At 39.9% G+C, this 15,123-nt stretch overlaps 1 protein-coding gene across 2 annotated transcripts in view; it reads left to right on the top strand.

The window, feature by feature from the left end:
- Positions 1–9,176: 9,176 nt before the first annotated feature.
- stard10 (StAR related lipid transfer domain containing 10) overlaps positions 9,177–15,123 on the top strand; it is a 39,086-nt gene continuing 33,139 nt past the window's right edge. Inside the window, exons 1-2 of one of the 2 annotated variants that reach the window (XM_057838912.1) lie at positions 9,177–9,409; positions 9,755–9,917. In XM_057838912.1, coding sequence (XP_057694895.1) covers positions 9,759–9,917 — 159 coding nt within the window. In that variant the 5' untranslated portion in view covers positions 9,177–9,409; positions 9,755–9,758. Of the gene's footprint in view, positions 9,410–9,538; positions 9,918–15,123 lie in introns of both variants that reach the window. The other variant, XM_057838910.1, reaches the window with a different exon arrangement.

Raw genomic sequence — 15,123 nt, 5'->3', positions numbered from 1 at the left:
ACTTATATTCACATTTTTGTCTCTAATTTTTCCACCGAATTGAAAAGGCTGCACCATTAAATGTTAATTCATAAATCTTCATTCAGCTGGTGGAGCGCATAACAAGGTTCACACCTATTAGCCCGTGACCCTTGTATTGACAACGGACACAGAGATAGAAAGTGTGCGACATGTGTGAAAGAGTGTGACGTCATAGCAATATGACCCAGTGTAACCAACCAATGGATTGAACAAAAGGTAAATAAAAGAAGAGCAACAATGGAGTCACCCATGTGTTCTGTCAGTTTTGACCGTAGAAGTGCTTAGGACACACTAATTCCATTCTAATCAATATCAGAAGAAAAAAATACAACCTGAAAAGCTATCAATAAAGTTGTGTTATAAAAAATTTGGGCTGAGCTTGGAATAATTAGAGATAACCAAAAATGTATATATATTGTCCTGTTCAGCTGGTTAGACAAGGAGAGGAATATCTAGGTGTCCTTAAAGGCTGGGACAGTATGAATGATGTGACAAATAGGAGTTTTGTGTACTTCCTTTGTTGATGTTGTATCTTCGGCCCCACAAAGAAGATTTTAAAACTACTCATTCATGTAAAACATTGCAGAAATCTTCATAGGTATTGTACAGTTAGGTCCTCTCGAATAAGAATGTAAATTGGGATAGAGTGTGAAAAACAAGGTACTGTATGTAGCGTTCTTTTGTTTGTTCTTGAAAATGTTAGCATTTCCGTCTGCAAGTACTCCACTTGGAACTTAAAAAAGACATACAAGAGGCTTTCCCAGTCTATGTTTGTAAAATGCAATACTCTGCATTAAAAACTGCAGCTTGTGAGTGGAAACTGCATTTCCTTCAACCTGAAACCCTCTGACCTGTTTTAGAGTTCTTTGCTCTTTGCTGTCAAAGGACTTGTGGATATTCAAATGGAGAAAAAGCTCTCAAAACTTTTATTTGAACCTACACTTCTTAGTATGTGCTAAAACAGAGCAAATAACATCCTCTAATATGTACATTTCCATCCATTTTCACCTGCTTATTAAAGGTTAGGTTGCAGGAGCAGCAGCTTTAGCAGGAAAGCCCAGAATTTCTATCTCTCCCCAGCCACTTCATCCTGCTCTTCCGGGAGAATCCCAAGGCATTTCCAGGCTAGCCAGTAGACAGTCTGCCCAGCGTGTCCTAGGTTGATGCCGAGGCCTCCTCCCAGTGGGACCGGCACAACAGGTTTTACACATAGGCGGAGTTTGACTTTTGGGGTAGGGGGGGCACAACATGTGGATGACCCCGAAACACAGCGTCAGCAATAACATTAAGTTACAAGAATATTTATAATAATAAGTTTACAATGAGCGTTTTTTTGTTTCCCCATCATTGTTGAGGGGAATTCTAAATCAGGCTGCTTAGGCAATACTTTTCGCCAAGATCGTCATCCATTGAATATGGTACGCCCGGCAGTGTCGTGCCAATGTGCCAATTACCCCAGTCAAAAATTGTATCCCTTGGGCGGAGCCATATGGAGGTAGATTTGTGTCTTTATTATTCAATCAAAAAAATGTTGTTTCAATCAAAATATATACAGTATGTCGATTTGTGTTTGGGCCACATTTTGGCTATGACATTTTTGTCTTTATTATTCAATCAAAAAATATGTTGCTTCAAAAGAAATATGTTTTCCAAAAAAATCATGGAAAATGTTTTTGAATGCGAAAAAATATTTGAGATTGAAAAATTTGCATTCAAACAATCAAATTTTCATCATATTTTCACTGAAAAAGTTGTCTTTGATTAAAGCAATCCTTTTTGTGTTTGGGCCATATTATGAGTAGGACATTTTTGTCTAAATCATTTAATCCCCACAAAAGTTGCTTCAATCAAAAAAATACATATTTTCAATCAAAAAACAAAATCATTTGAAAAATAAAAATTCCCTCCCCTAATTTTTTGTTTTTTTTTGAAAATTATATGCAAAGCAAATGACCGTCTGAGTTGCTAGTCAGATGATCTGTTCGAATAATGATTTTGATCCATTATAAATTTTGGTAACACTTTATAATAACTATCCGTTTTACTAGTTAATAGATCATTAGTAAACTGTTGATAAATGATTCATTGTTGATTTGTGAAGTATTTGTTAACAGTTTGTTAAGCATTTACAGTGCGTTCTTAACCTGAACACAGTTTGTGTAGAAACGTTTCAAGTTTGTGTGTGTAACGTTTGGCATTTCTATCTTTTTAGGTTAGGAAATGCTGTTTACTTCAAAAGAAAAGGCATTTTGACAAGGCATTTTGCAGGCAGCGCTCATGTTGCACATTTATGAAAATCTGCGATAGAACCAACAAATATTTGTACTTTTTCTTTGTATATTTAACCAATAAAACCTATGACCTTCAACATAAAGTGTACATAGTTTTATTAAGATCCATCAACTACCATGGGCATTTAGAATGGGGTCAACCATATTGGAACACCCTGTAAATGCTTAACAAAATGTTAACAAATACGTCACAAATCATCAATAAATAATTTATCAACAGTTTACAAATGATCTATTAACTAGTAAAACGGATAGTTATTATAAAGTGTTACCTAAATTTTTGTTGTTGTTGTTCATTTCATTCATTTTTGTTGCAGTTTTATTGCTTTAAAACTTTTATATATATAGGAAAGTCAATTACATGCAATGACACTTTTTGGCCAACAGAGGGGCCTGGCTCCCCTTACCCCCCCCCCCCCCCCCCTCCCTTAAAATCCGCTTATATTTTTACATCTTAACGAGAGAAAACTGAATATATTATTTTTGGCACACCATCTATGATGAATGCTCTTGAGCCCAACTCTGGCATCCTGGACCCCTTTTTTAAGACACACGTGAAAAATCTCGGGATGAAATTCGATAGCAGGCTCAACTTTGAAAAACAGATTAGTTCTATTGTAAGAGCAAGTTTTTTCCAGCTCCGTCTCTTGGACAAAATGAAGCCTTTCCTTAGGCCATGTCTAGACATAGCAGGGTATTTGGCAAAAAGAAAACCTTTTTCGACAATTTGGCCTATTAGCCACACGCACATTTTTGGCATTGAAAACGAGGGTTCTTAAAAACTTCGTCCAAAGTGACGATGTGTAAATTCTGCGTTTGTGGCGCCATCATGTGGACACTGATAACCGAAGATTTAACTGTGGAAACGTCACTGACTGCGACAAACTTTGTTCCTACGTCACACATGAGACCAATGTTTATATCATTTACGTTTAGATCTAATTATTACACAGGTGCTTTATATTCCATTTATTTAAAACTCTTGCAGTGCTTCATATTGAAGAACACATGTGAAGGATTAGGGTATTATGGACAATTATTTTTCGCGCATTGTTATGAATGTACTTAAAAATGAATGAATGCGGTTGGCTGTGGAAGCTTTTTTCCTACAAACGTGCTGGTTTAGACGTAATCATTTTTTCCGGACGTATTAGGGCAGGATCTTAAGTTTAAAAAAAAAAAACTCTGCTCGATGTAGACGGGACCTTAGTCGCCACAACCTTGAAAAAGCAATTAATGCCTTTATAAGCTCAAGACTGGACAACTGCAATGCACTTTACGTTGGTCTTCCCAAATCCTCTATTTAGTGTTTTCAACCTGTTCAAAATGCTGCTGTTCGATTTTAAACTGGTACACCTAGATGTGAACATATGCTATCACTGCTCCACTGGCTTCCAGTTCATGTTAGAATTGATTTCAAACTTTTATTGTTGTTTTGTTTTTTTTAATTCTATTAAAGGCCAGGCTCATTCTTATTTGTCGGAGATTTTAACCCTCCGTATCTCTGGCAGGGCTATTTGTTCTACTGGCCAGCTTCTACTGCAAGTTCCAAGGTTGAGACTTATACAGTGGTGTGATCGATCTTTTGCAGTTGCTGCCCCCAGGTAGTGGAATAGCCTGTCTCCTGAAATCTGCACCAATACAAATCTTGGCCTTTTTAAATTGTCGTTAAAGACCCACTTTTTTAGACTCGCCTTTCCTCCAGACTAGGGTAGAAGTTTTATTTCTTAAGGGTTTTAATGTTTTTGGATTTTATGTTTTGTTGTTTTATTTGCTGGTTTGACTTGTATCGCAATACACTGTTTTTTTTTTTTTCACACTATCATTGTATCATACTTTCCTGACTTTTATTTATCATGAACTATATTTATCGTTGTTGTAAAGCTCTTTGAGGACCTTTCGGGTTTTTGTAAAGAGCTATTAAAATAAATTTGATTTGACCACTTCTCACCCTATCTCTAAGAGTGAGCCCGGACACCCTGCGGAGGAAACTCATTTCGGCCACTTGTATCAGGTATCTTGTTCTTTCAGTCACGCCCCACAGCTAGTGACCAGGTGAGGGTAGGAATGTAGATCGACTGGTGAATCAAAGTTTCTCCTTCGGGCTCAGCTCCTTTTTTCGATATTGGACTATTTCTTCAATAAAACACGCAACAACTGTGTCTGCCTCATTTGCAAAGAGACAGTCGCTGTTTTCAAAGAGTTCGATGTGACGCGATAATGATATTACCGAACAAGACACGCTGACATGTACGACAACTTTACAGGGAAGATACGCAGCGAGAAATTATAGCAACTTGAAGCTAGTTTAATTTCACAACAGCAGTATTTCGCAAGAGCCCGAGTGTCGAAAGAGAACGGCACAAAGACGAGATTGTTGAAATTATGAATTAAAAAAATTATAAAGCAAATGTGACACACAGAAGGGCTTGCTAAACTGTGTTTAAATATATTGTTCTATGTAAATCAGCCAAGGTAGCCCCCCGCATTTTTACCACACCAAATCTGGCCCCCTTTGCAAAAGGTTTGGACACACCTGTTTAACTTCTTCCACTTGGTACCAGCTAAATATTATTCAAAAAATAAAGATGGTGGAAGAAATAAGCATCTTGAATTTGAAACTGTTTGTTGTCGGCGATTAGCCTCGCAATGATCTTAATTGTGGTTGTCAGCCCAAAACTCTCTAAATGTATATTAAATGCATCTTACCAGACATAAAATGACTACTGCATAATCTGTAGTGATCGTTTGGTGCCCAGTTTTCTCGTCGAATTGCAGAAGTCCATCTCGCTCTCCTCTCCGGGTCTCTCGGGATACGGTAGAACTTCAAGTCTCTCTGTCTATCTTCTCTGTTATTGCAACCAACCACCACACACGCCTTCACCATTTTGATTATTAATGTTAACGAGCAGAAAAACACGCCATAATAGGAGGAATTTACGTAGCGGTAATGCTTAAACCCGACGAGCTGACGGACAATATGGTGCGGAGGCGTGGTTGTGACGTCATGAGAGTAGGGTCTATAGATGGAACACACCCTCTGGTCCCCTTTCTCGAAAAGGGGGACCCCCACCCTGTTCTGTCAATCCAGATGCACTGTCTCCGATGTTCACGCGATGTTATAGAAGCGTGTCAACCAACACAACTCCACAAATTTAAAGAGTTTAGAAGCTCAGGGCAGATCTAATCCACCCCTAGGACCCTGCTACTGAGGAGCTTTTTAACCACCTCATTAACTTTACACCGACAGATAGGAGAAGCCACCTTGAAGTAACCGGGTTTTAATTCCTGCATGGGAAGGTATGTCCGTGGAGTTGAGGAGGTGTTCAAAGTATTTGGCCCGCCGACTTAGAACATCCCGCGACGATGTCAGCATTGCCCATCCCGTCTGAATACAGCGCTGGTGGTTCACTACTTTCCCCTCCTGAGACACCGGATGATGGACCAAAATTTCTTTTAAGTCCTCCGTCCCATGCACAAACAACTCAGTTTGTCTGCTGCATTGCTCTAAAGATGGCCCATCCAGAAAAATATCAAACATTTATGATTACGCTGGGAGGAACTCCAAGTACCCAAGTAAACTTCTTTGCGAATAAGTCAGGAGGCTTCCTTTGGAGCTCTGTGAATGGACAGCTATACACGTACCAACCATTACACGCCACGAAAGAAAGTAGGTCCTACCGATTGTATGGTATTTTACTCTGATTCTCGGCAATGTACATGCCTTAAACTTTTGGAATTGATGATACACAAGTTTTCCCGTGATTGCAGCCAACTACTTTTCACCTCATGCCTTTTCTTTCGGTGCTTGTTAAAAGTGCAGATTTTTATGTACAGTGTATTTGTTCTGCCGATTTTTGCAGCCAAATGCAACAATAAACTTCCGAATTTTGGGGAGGGACTTGCCACTACTCCTCCGCGTTGAGAGGAGCCATTTGAAGTGGCTCGGGCATCTGGTTCGTACGCCTCTCTGGAGAGGTGTTCGGCGGAGGAAGGCCCCTGGGATGACCCAGGACACACTGGAGAGACTATGTGTCTCAGCTGGCCTGGGAACGCCTTGGGACCCTGCCGGAGGAGGTGGTTGAAGTGGCTGGGGAGAGGGAAGTCTGGGCTTCTCTGCTAAAGCTGCTGCCCCCGCGGCCCGACCCTGGATTAAGCGGTAGATGATGGATGGATGGATAGATAATATTTTGGAGCAATTTGATAACAATTGGGGGGAGTGCTCTAATTTGAATTGATTAATGGTATGTGCACTAGGCCTGTCGCGATAACAAATTTTAGTGTGCGATAATTATTCTCATAAATTATTGCGATATGCGATATTATTGCGCCCCCCCCAATTTTTTTTAACCAATTTACAATAACACAGTGCGAATACAGTATATATTAATAGATCAAGTACACCCATTTAAACGCGATAAATATTTACTCTTAAATTCAAATATACTTTTTAAGAAATCACAACTAAAAACAATAGACCATGCCTCTTAAGTACAAAACAACAATATTGATACCATACAGAAACACAGAATAAATAAAATGTGTTAAAAAAAAAAAAAAAATTGCACTTAATAACTGCATTTAGGCAAATGAAAAGTTTTCCCATCATAGCTTCTGCAATGGTGTTCCATAGGGATGCAACGATACAGTTAAGTCATGGTTCGGTACGAATTTTGATACGGGGGACAAGATTTTCGATCCGATTCAATACATTTAATGCTCTGTAAAAAAAAAAAAAACAACAACAATTGTATTTTTTATTTCATTTTTTTTTGTTTGTTTTTTTGCTAACGAGCAAAAATTAAATTGCCATCATATAAACATGCATTTTAGTGCATAATATTTATGTGCTTACTTCTTACTGATATGAAAAAAATTTGTAAAAAAGTGATGAGAACAATCTTTACTGTTTGTAAAGTGAGGCAGGGCACACCGTTGATTGCTACATCTCTCTTAGCAGCTAGGTTAACTACATGAGCAAGACATCCTATTTATGGTCTGAATCCATCTGTGTCACGTACTGAATTAACAATATTTGCTACATTATCTATAGTCACTGGTATGGATTGATTTGGCCTTCTTAACTTCATGTAACAAATGACAGTTTAGAATTCTAGTATATGGACTACATGTCCCATAATCACTCTGGGCTGACGTAGCCAATGGCATGGGACAGAGCACATCTAGTTTGCCATTTCATGATATCTAGTGTGTGCATGCAACGCCGCGCATTAAAAAAGTTAGCAAGCGCCGCTGAAGTCACGACTGCTCATTACTACACAACACCAGTATATGACTGCTTTCATAAACAGGACGAGTTTGAAGCACAGCGCTCTTAATTTCATTCAGCTGTTCGTTGTCAAAGTGAGGTTATTCGTAGCAGCCAAGTCGGTAACAATGTTTTGGCGGACTTCGTTGTAAATATCCAGCGTTGTGCCGAAAAATAGCCGCCCCGCGTGAAATGTCACTCCTGACAGGAGCGCCCACACGTCAACAACACCGGCGCGCCATAGATGATCCACAGTCACTCCGGAGCACTGAGGCGGCCGGTATACGTTGAACAATAGGATATAATGGGAACGATTGGCTCCGGCGCTAGTTTTTGCCGGACCTGGAACGAAGATGCATTTTGCGCAATTGGTAACGAGGAATCCGAACTTTTAAGAGCACGTCTGCCGCACGCGAGGCGATAAATCGCAGCGGAAAAATTACCACCTTCGCTTTTATATATCGCGCGATAAATGGAATTATTGCATATTGCGACAGGCTTAATGTGCACACCCAGCTTTACGAAAAACCTGGTCTGACGACTCGCTGAAAATGTTGTTGTTGTAAAGCTGACTATAATTGATGAAAAGTCATTCATTTTCCATCATTCTCATCCTCAGTGTATGCATATTGACTTATTAAAAGAAGGAAACTGTATATCCTAGATTAGTCATCAAACAATGGAATTTTAAAAATAACGTGTTTTAAAGAAACGCTTGGTAGCTTTTCAGTTTTGGTCAATTTTAGCGACGCCAGTGGACAAAAGCGGTGCTGTTTTGCCTTAAGGAAGACTGCGTTTCACATTAGGACCAGCGCATACCCGCAGTGTTGTAATATCATCAATCAATCATAAATCGATCTCCCGGTCACCTGCACATGGACTAAACAACATTTCTGTTTCCAGCAGCTGTGTGAAGAATGAATAGTAACAAGGTAATGAATCCCAGTTGCGGCTAAACCATAGCATATGACAGTTAGCAACCGTGTGACTTAGTTTGGCTAACCCCTCCCACCCCACCCGACCTCGTCAGCGGGGGGGTCACTCCAGCGAGTGAAAGCCAGGCCAATGTTTATTCCGTATATCATGGTAGCCTCTTTTTTTCCCTCCTCAAACAAAACTTTTTGCCTCCTGCTGCTCTGCCATCTTTGCAGAATTCGCACGAAAGCGTTCGCATCAACTTCTGTCTTTATAATGAATGGGGGAAAGACAGAAGAGACATATGCCATGAAGCAGGCAGCACATTTGTAGTTTTTTGTGTGGCAGGATTCCTGACACCCTCTTCAAAGTTAATTAGTGCCGGTGAAAGCGATACAGACCCCGTCAAGATATAAAAGAGGTGTCATTCAACCAGTTTTCAGTCAACATATCACGAATGTTATGAAAATATTTTATAAATGTTGAAAAGTTACCAAGTATTGCTTTAATTGTTTTACCGCCTTGTGTTGCATACAAACTGTATCTGGTTGGCGAATCATCAATTTGTCGCACTACAACGCCTGAGTGCAACGTCATTAGTGAGCTTGCAAAGGGGTGAATCATTGGGAGAATCCCCTGAGGTAGAGCTGCGGGCTTTACGAGGCGCTGTAAATGCATCACTCGGAGGCGTCTCCATTGAAGCAGCCGCTGCGTCGCCTGTCTGGCAATCAAACCGAGCCGCGTTTCCCCTCCCACTCCCCGGTTCGTTTCGTTTCGCCCCGCATCTCCTCAGCGAACACCAAATGCAGGGATGGATAACAGCTATAAACTCAAACACGACGACTGCAGACCAGCGGAAGTGGAACGCGTACAATAAATCCGTGATAGCCAAGGAGGGAAAGAGGGTGGATTGGTGAGTGTCAAGCGGAAACGTAACCATATGTTTGCTCTGTTAGCGGCTGCGTCTGAAAACCCGACTGAAAGTTGTTAAACACCTGCTTTGACTGAACCGTGTTTGTGCTTTTCTCGGCGCAAAACGAAGTCACCTGTGCGCTCAGCGGCGGCGTCCACACCTCTATTTGACTAGTTAGCGTTCATTGTACCTCCCAAAGTGAGCATGCGCACACGTCACAAGACTGCGCTGCAGGTTTCTCGCTAAATTGAATTAAGCTGTTAACTTGTTCAAACACAAGAGGAGGGAGACTCCCCGCCGAAGCTCTCTTGCTCTCTCGCGTCCCGACCTCTTTTCACGGGACAGAGACATGTCTGGACGGACTGTGACCATCCCGGACGACCGGGCGTTCGCCAGCTTTAAGTCGGAGTGTCTGAGTGAGGAAGGCTGGAATGTCACCTACAACAAGGGGGGCATCGCGGTGTGGAGCCAGGTGCTGGAGGAGGGCAAGTCTGTCCACAAAATAAAGGTGAGCACACACAAGTTTAGGTTGGTTGGGTGAGTGACTTTTTTTTTTTTTTTTTCCCGGGGTTTGGCGTCCCCATATGTGGACCTCCTTACATTGTGTGACATTTAGGCCACAGTATTAACGTTTGGTATATATCTATAAAATTACAAATGAATACAAACAGAAATAAACTCTGGTTTATTGTACTGTATTTTACTCATTTCTAGGTCTTAATTGTCATTTTATGACTGTCAATCATTGTATCATTGCTTTTCTACTTTTATGGTTTTAATGAATAAATATAAATTAAAATGTAAAAAAAAAAAAAAAAATAGAATAGAATAATAAAAACTAGGGCTGCAGCTATCGAATATTTTAGTAATCGAGTAATCGACTGAAAATTCTATCGATTAATCGAGTAATCGGTTAAACATTTTTTTTTAGGTAAACAGCAATTATAAATATACATGAGGAAAAAAAGAACTTAATCCGCTATTGAACCATTTTCAGTCAATCAATGTCTTTTTTTTTTCTCGATGTACATTTTTGAAAACAGCCAACAATTGCATCTCAGATGTGACTAGAAAAAAAATTCACTGCTTTCACTCAAAAACTTCTAGATCTTATAAGAAAAAAACATATTTCTTACCTAAAAATGTAATTACGCCTGACAACACACATCACTTGAAAGCTATGTGTTTTTCCCAAGTGTTTCAATATAATTTCCATTTGTGTCAAGCTATTATTAAGTTCTAGTTAAGTTTTAAGTTAGTCTAAACTGTAAGTACTGATTGGATTTTGAGTTTTTGCAGTGTTCAAAATAAATGTATGATACCTGCAGTATTGGAGCACATTAGGGACCAGTGCTACTTTGTGTTTTATTCAGCAATCAGGGGCGGACTGGTAATCTGTGGGTTCTGGAGGATCACAGAACGGCCGGTGCCCTGGACGGCCGGCAGCCGCCATTCATTATACATCACTGTTTTTATCCCCCCTAGCCTCTAATTATCTACAGTTCGCATCCAATCCGACAGGTGGCAGCAATGTGCCTGGCTGTTCATCGCCAGTCTGATAGAAGAACAAAGAACGCACAAAGTAGCCTTCATTGGTTCTTTGTAGAAGCAAACTAGCGACGAGCGTTAACGCACAATATGGATGGTGGTGGCAAAAAAAAAAAAAAAAAAGAGAAGGGTGGCGCAGAGAAGGTTAGGGAGAAAAAAAAAATAAAGAAACTGGAGAGCGAAGCATTAAAATGTCATAAGTTGACAAATATTTTCGCAAGCAGCAGTCTGGCTGCAACGGCCACGTCGGGTAACAGCTGCCCAGACCCCGGCGATGGTGAGAGGGGGAGCGGGAGCCGCTCTGACTTGCAGCCGGTGCAGAGAGAGAGAAAAGAAGAGGGAGGGTGTAATGATAAGCTGGTGGAAGTTCCCCAGACAAGCGCAGGGCAAGTAAAAAGGGATGAAGAGGGTCACTTGCTCGGTATACTGGCAATTGTTATCCACTAGGTACCTACATTTTAAATGAAATAAATGACAATCAAAGGGTTAGTGCCAGCTAGCCCGTTTGCAATCGTGTCAAGTTACAGTATGCTAGTCCTACTATCACTCTCCTAAGGAAAAATATTTTAGCTGTAAAACAACGTATACACACGCAGCAGCAATATTAATTCAGAAGAAATATATCAAAATATTAATACAATGAATGGTTTTACTTTAAAGTTTAGTTAAATTGATTTTTTTTTTTTAATCGTGTATATAGCGTTTTGTTTTCTGGTTAATACTTTCCAATGAAGGTTATATATCCAGGATTTGTCTTGAAATGTTTATTGTATTTGCATTTAAATTTATTATTTGTATGGCAAGATTAATTATGGCAGGGGTCTCCAAACCGGTCCTCAAGGGCCGCTGTGGGCCCTGGTTTTTGTTTCAACCGATCCAGTACCGACAGTTTAACCAATGAAGTTTCTGCTAAAACAAGCAGCACCTGACTGCAATCAACTGATTACACTTGTAAGACACCAGATTGGTGCATAGGTGTCTTGTTTTGCTGGAATGAAATCCTGCGCCCGCTGCGGCCCTATGTGGAATAGTTTGGAGACCACTGAATTATGGCATAAACAATGAAATCATTTTATAGACAGAGATATATAGAGATATATTATAATCAATTGAATACATAAAACTTGCTTTGAAAAATAAATTCTTTCATTTGTTTTTTCAGGTTGATCATAGAGCTAGTATAGAAAATGAACCCAACTCCAGTTCAGCCTTGCAGTAATTTGAGCGCCCCAAGTCAGACAGTCACAGTCTAGACACATTTTCTTCATTTTCTCTCATCAAAGTGCACGAAATTGATGCATTTTACAATAAAATGTAAAAAAAAAAAAAAAAAAAGTCTTCCGTGGGGGGCATGCCCCCGGACCCCCAAGGGGGTCTGTGTTTCCCTTCGTATAGCGATTCTTGTGGGCTGGGCCGAGTCAAAGTCCAGGGCTGCTTTTTAGTCCCAGTCCGCCCCTGTCAGCAATGACTACTGAGTCAAAACTGACAGTTAGCTTTATTATGTTTGAATTTTACACCCTCATCACTCTACAGCGCTGTGTTTTTACAGATTATATAAAACCTGTATGTAAGACACGTTAGCCATGCATCGACAGTGGTCATAATCAATAGAAACCTAGCCCTCCGAAGAGCTTACGTTACGTGACCGAGTGACAGTAACGTTTTATTTATTAGCGATGAGAAGTGTACTGCTTAAAGATGGCGGCTGTTTACTAACGCTGCCCAGATGCGGCCGAGTCTGTCATTTAGCATCTAGTCCTAAATGCGTGTGATATCAATGAGACGCATCGGACACTACCTGCTACCAAATAGCATCATGCGGACGTAGTTTTTAGCAACGTCAGCGTAGTTTGTAGCGGCTGTCGGCTGCTGTAAGTTTTTTTTTTTTTTTTTTTTTTAATTGCTTCTTCCTCTACGCACGTGACGTCAGCGCGTTGTCCTGCATTAAAAGTAGTCCGGGCAAAACGTGATGCTTAGAGCTGGCAAAATTAAACGATTCCTCGAGGTGAATAAATTACTCAGATCAGTTTTTAAACTCAAGTTACTCGAGTTGCTCAACTATTCGTTTCAGCTCTAATAAAATTTTTAGGGCCCCCAATAACACAAGTTGATTTATAATTATTTTTCAATAACTCGTCGTCAGCCATTGACATTTTGAAATGGGATGGACAACGTTGAATTGTCATCTTTCAGTGCCGTTGACGGCACCGGACGTTGACTCCATTTTGACTGGAATGGCATTTCTCACTCAAAATGGAAGGGAAGTCTATTGCTGTCAATGGCGGCCAATGAGTTAAATAAGTGGTCTATGAAGGGTTCCAATGCAAAATGATGAATATATTACTGTACACACTTAATTCACAAATGTTGAGATTCCCTAATGCTGCCATGAGACTACAGTACAGTGATCGCTCCCTACTTCACGGCTCAACTTTCGCGCTCTCAGTGCATCGCAGATTTTTTGATCTTGTTATAAGGGTCTTGTTATAAGAATAAGAGTTTTAAAAACGTTTATCTACACTTGATTTACATCTACGTATGTATGTACACTTAAACACCCACACACACAAGTAAGCAAATTAATGTACAGTAAGCTATTTATACATTATTTAATGTATGTTATTTATATTATTAATTTATTTACATGTTTCAAACTATTCTTTGTTCTAATGATAACATGCATTTATGGGGATTCATATACACTTATTTATATTATACAATATATCTCCTGCAGCTATCGATTATCTTAGTAGTCGATTAATCTATCAACTGCCGGTAGTTAGTTTGAATATTCGAGTAATCACATTAGGAACATTTAATGCGTAGCAGAATAAATTTTAAGAGCTCTAGAACAAAGGGTTGCTAAGATTGCACTTTAAAAAGAACAGTAAATGGGAGTACGAAATAAGATTCCCGAGTGTTTCTTCAAACTATGTAGAATTGCACTTTCATTTGAAAATAAATTAAAATACCTGAGCGTAGCCTCAAATGGTATAAAAAATAAATGAGGATTTAAGTACAACAAGAGAACAATTGGCTTACTTGCATAGCACAAGTCTGCTAGCTTAAATGCTATAAAATGCTACCTTTTTTTTTCATGTTTGCAATGGTCTTAACAAATCATTCAAACACATATTCTTACAAAAACGGCTAAATATACCAATACATTAAATCAGTACTTCTCAAATAGTGGGGCGCGCCCCCCTGGGGGGGCGCAGAGCGATGCCGGGGGGGGCGCATGTGACCTCGGGGAACATGGTTTTTTTTTTTTTTTTTTTTTTTTTGCCGTACTGGAATAAAGTGTACTTGCACATCCACTCAGTACTGTAGGTGGCAGTGGCGCTCTCATTTTCGGAGTGTGCGCAGTATTTTTGAACTAAGGAGAGCACTCAGCACACACAGACAACAGATATGAAGAGCAGTGTGCCACCGCCATTTTCGAAAGCCGTTTTCCGACCGGACTCACTCACGCAGCGACCCACTGTCTTGTCCGGTTCTCACGTCGCCGCCCGAGAAGTGCCATTTTCGGCTTGGGATCGTCACGACGACCGCCCTCACCTACGGTTCTACCTCGGCCGCCGTGAATGCGCTTTTTTCGTGCCGTTTGCCTTTTAGCTTTGACTTTTAATACAGTGGGGGATGATGAAAGACCACTGTTTACTGTGTCTAAAAATAATTATAGCAGACAGCCAGAAGCCAAATCAATTAAGACGCCACTTAAAGACATTAGACCCCAATCTCATTGTTAAGCCGCTTGATTTTATCAGTGAAAACGTGCCGAATATTGCCAACAATCGTCCTGCTTTGTCAGTGTTATATCAGTAAGCCAGTGAGCATTGTTAGCATGCTCATTGCAAATTAACTCCACACCATTGCAAAGGAGGTAAATACTGTGAGCAGCAAAAATAAAAACTGTCCTGTCCAAGGACACTTTTTTTTTCTTCTTTTATTCAGATTTGTTTTTTCGGTCAAATTTTTTGGCACATTGTCCTCATGAGTGAATGTTTCTAATCAATTTTAATTTGTTATTATTTACTGATTTTATTACATTTTATTTTTCTGTATCAAATGGTCAAAAATGTACCTTGAGTGTATTTTTTAGTTTGGATGTGAATTTTTTTTTTTTAAATTCAGGCAAATTGATGGGCGTTAAGTCTTTTCTGTTA

Source organism: Corythoichthys intestinalis, chromosome 6 (assembly GCF_030265065.1).
Source record: "Corythoichthys intestinalis isolate RoL2023-P3 chromosome 6, ASM3026506v1, whole genome shotgun sequence".
Classification (NCBI taxonomy): Eukaryota; Metazoa; Chordata; class Actinopteri; order Syngnathiformes; family Syngnathidae; genus Corythoichthys; species Corythoichthys intestinalis.
This window is presented reverse-complemented; position numbering and strand designations above follow the sequence as displayed.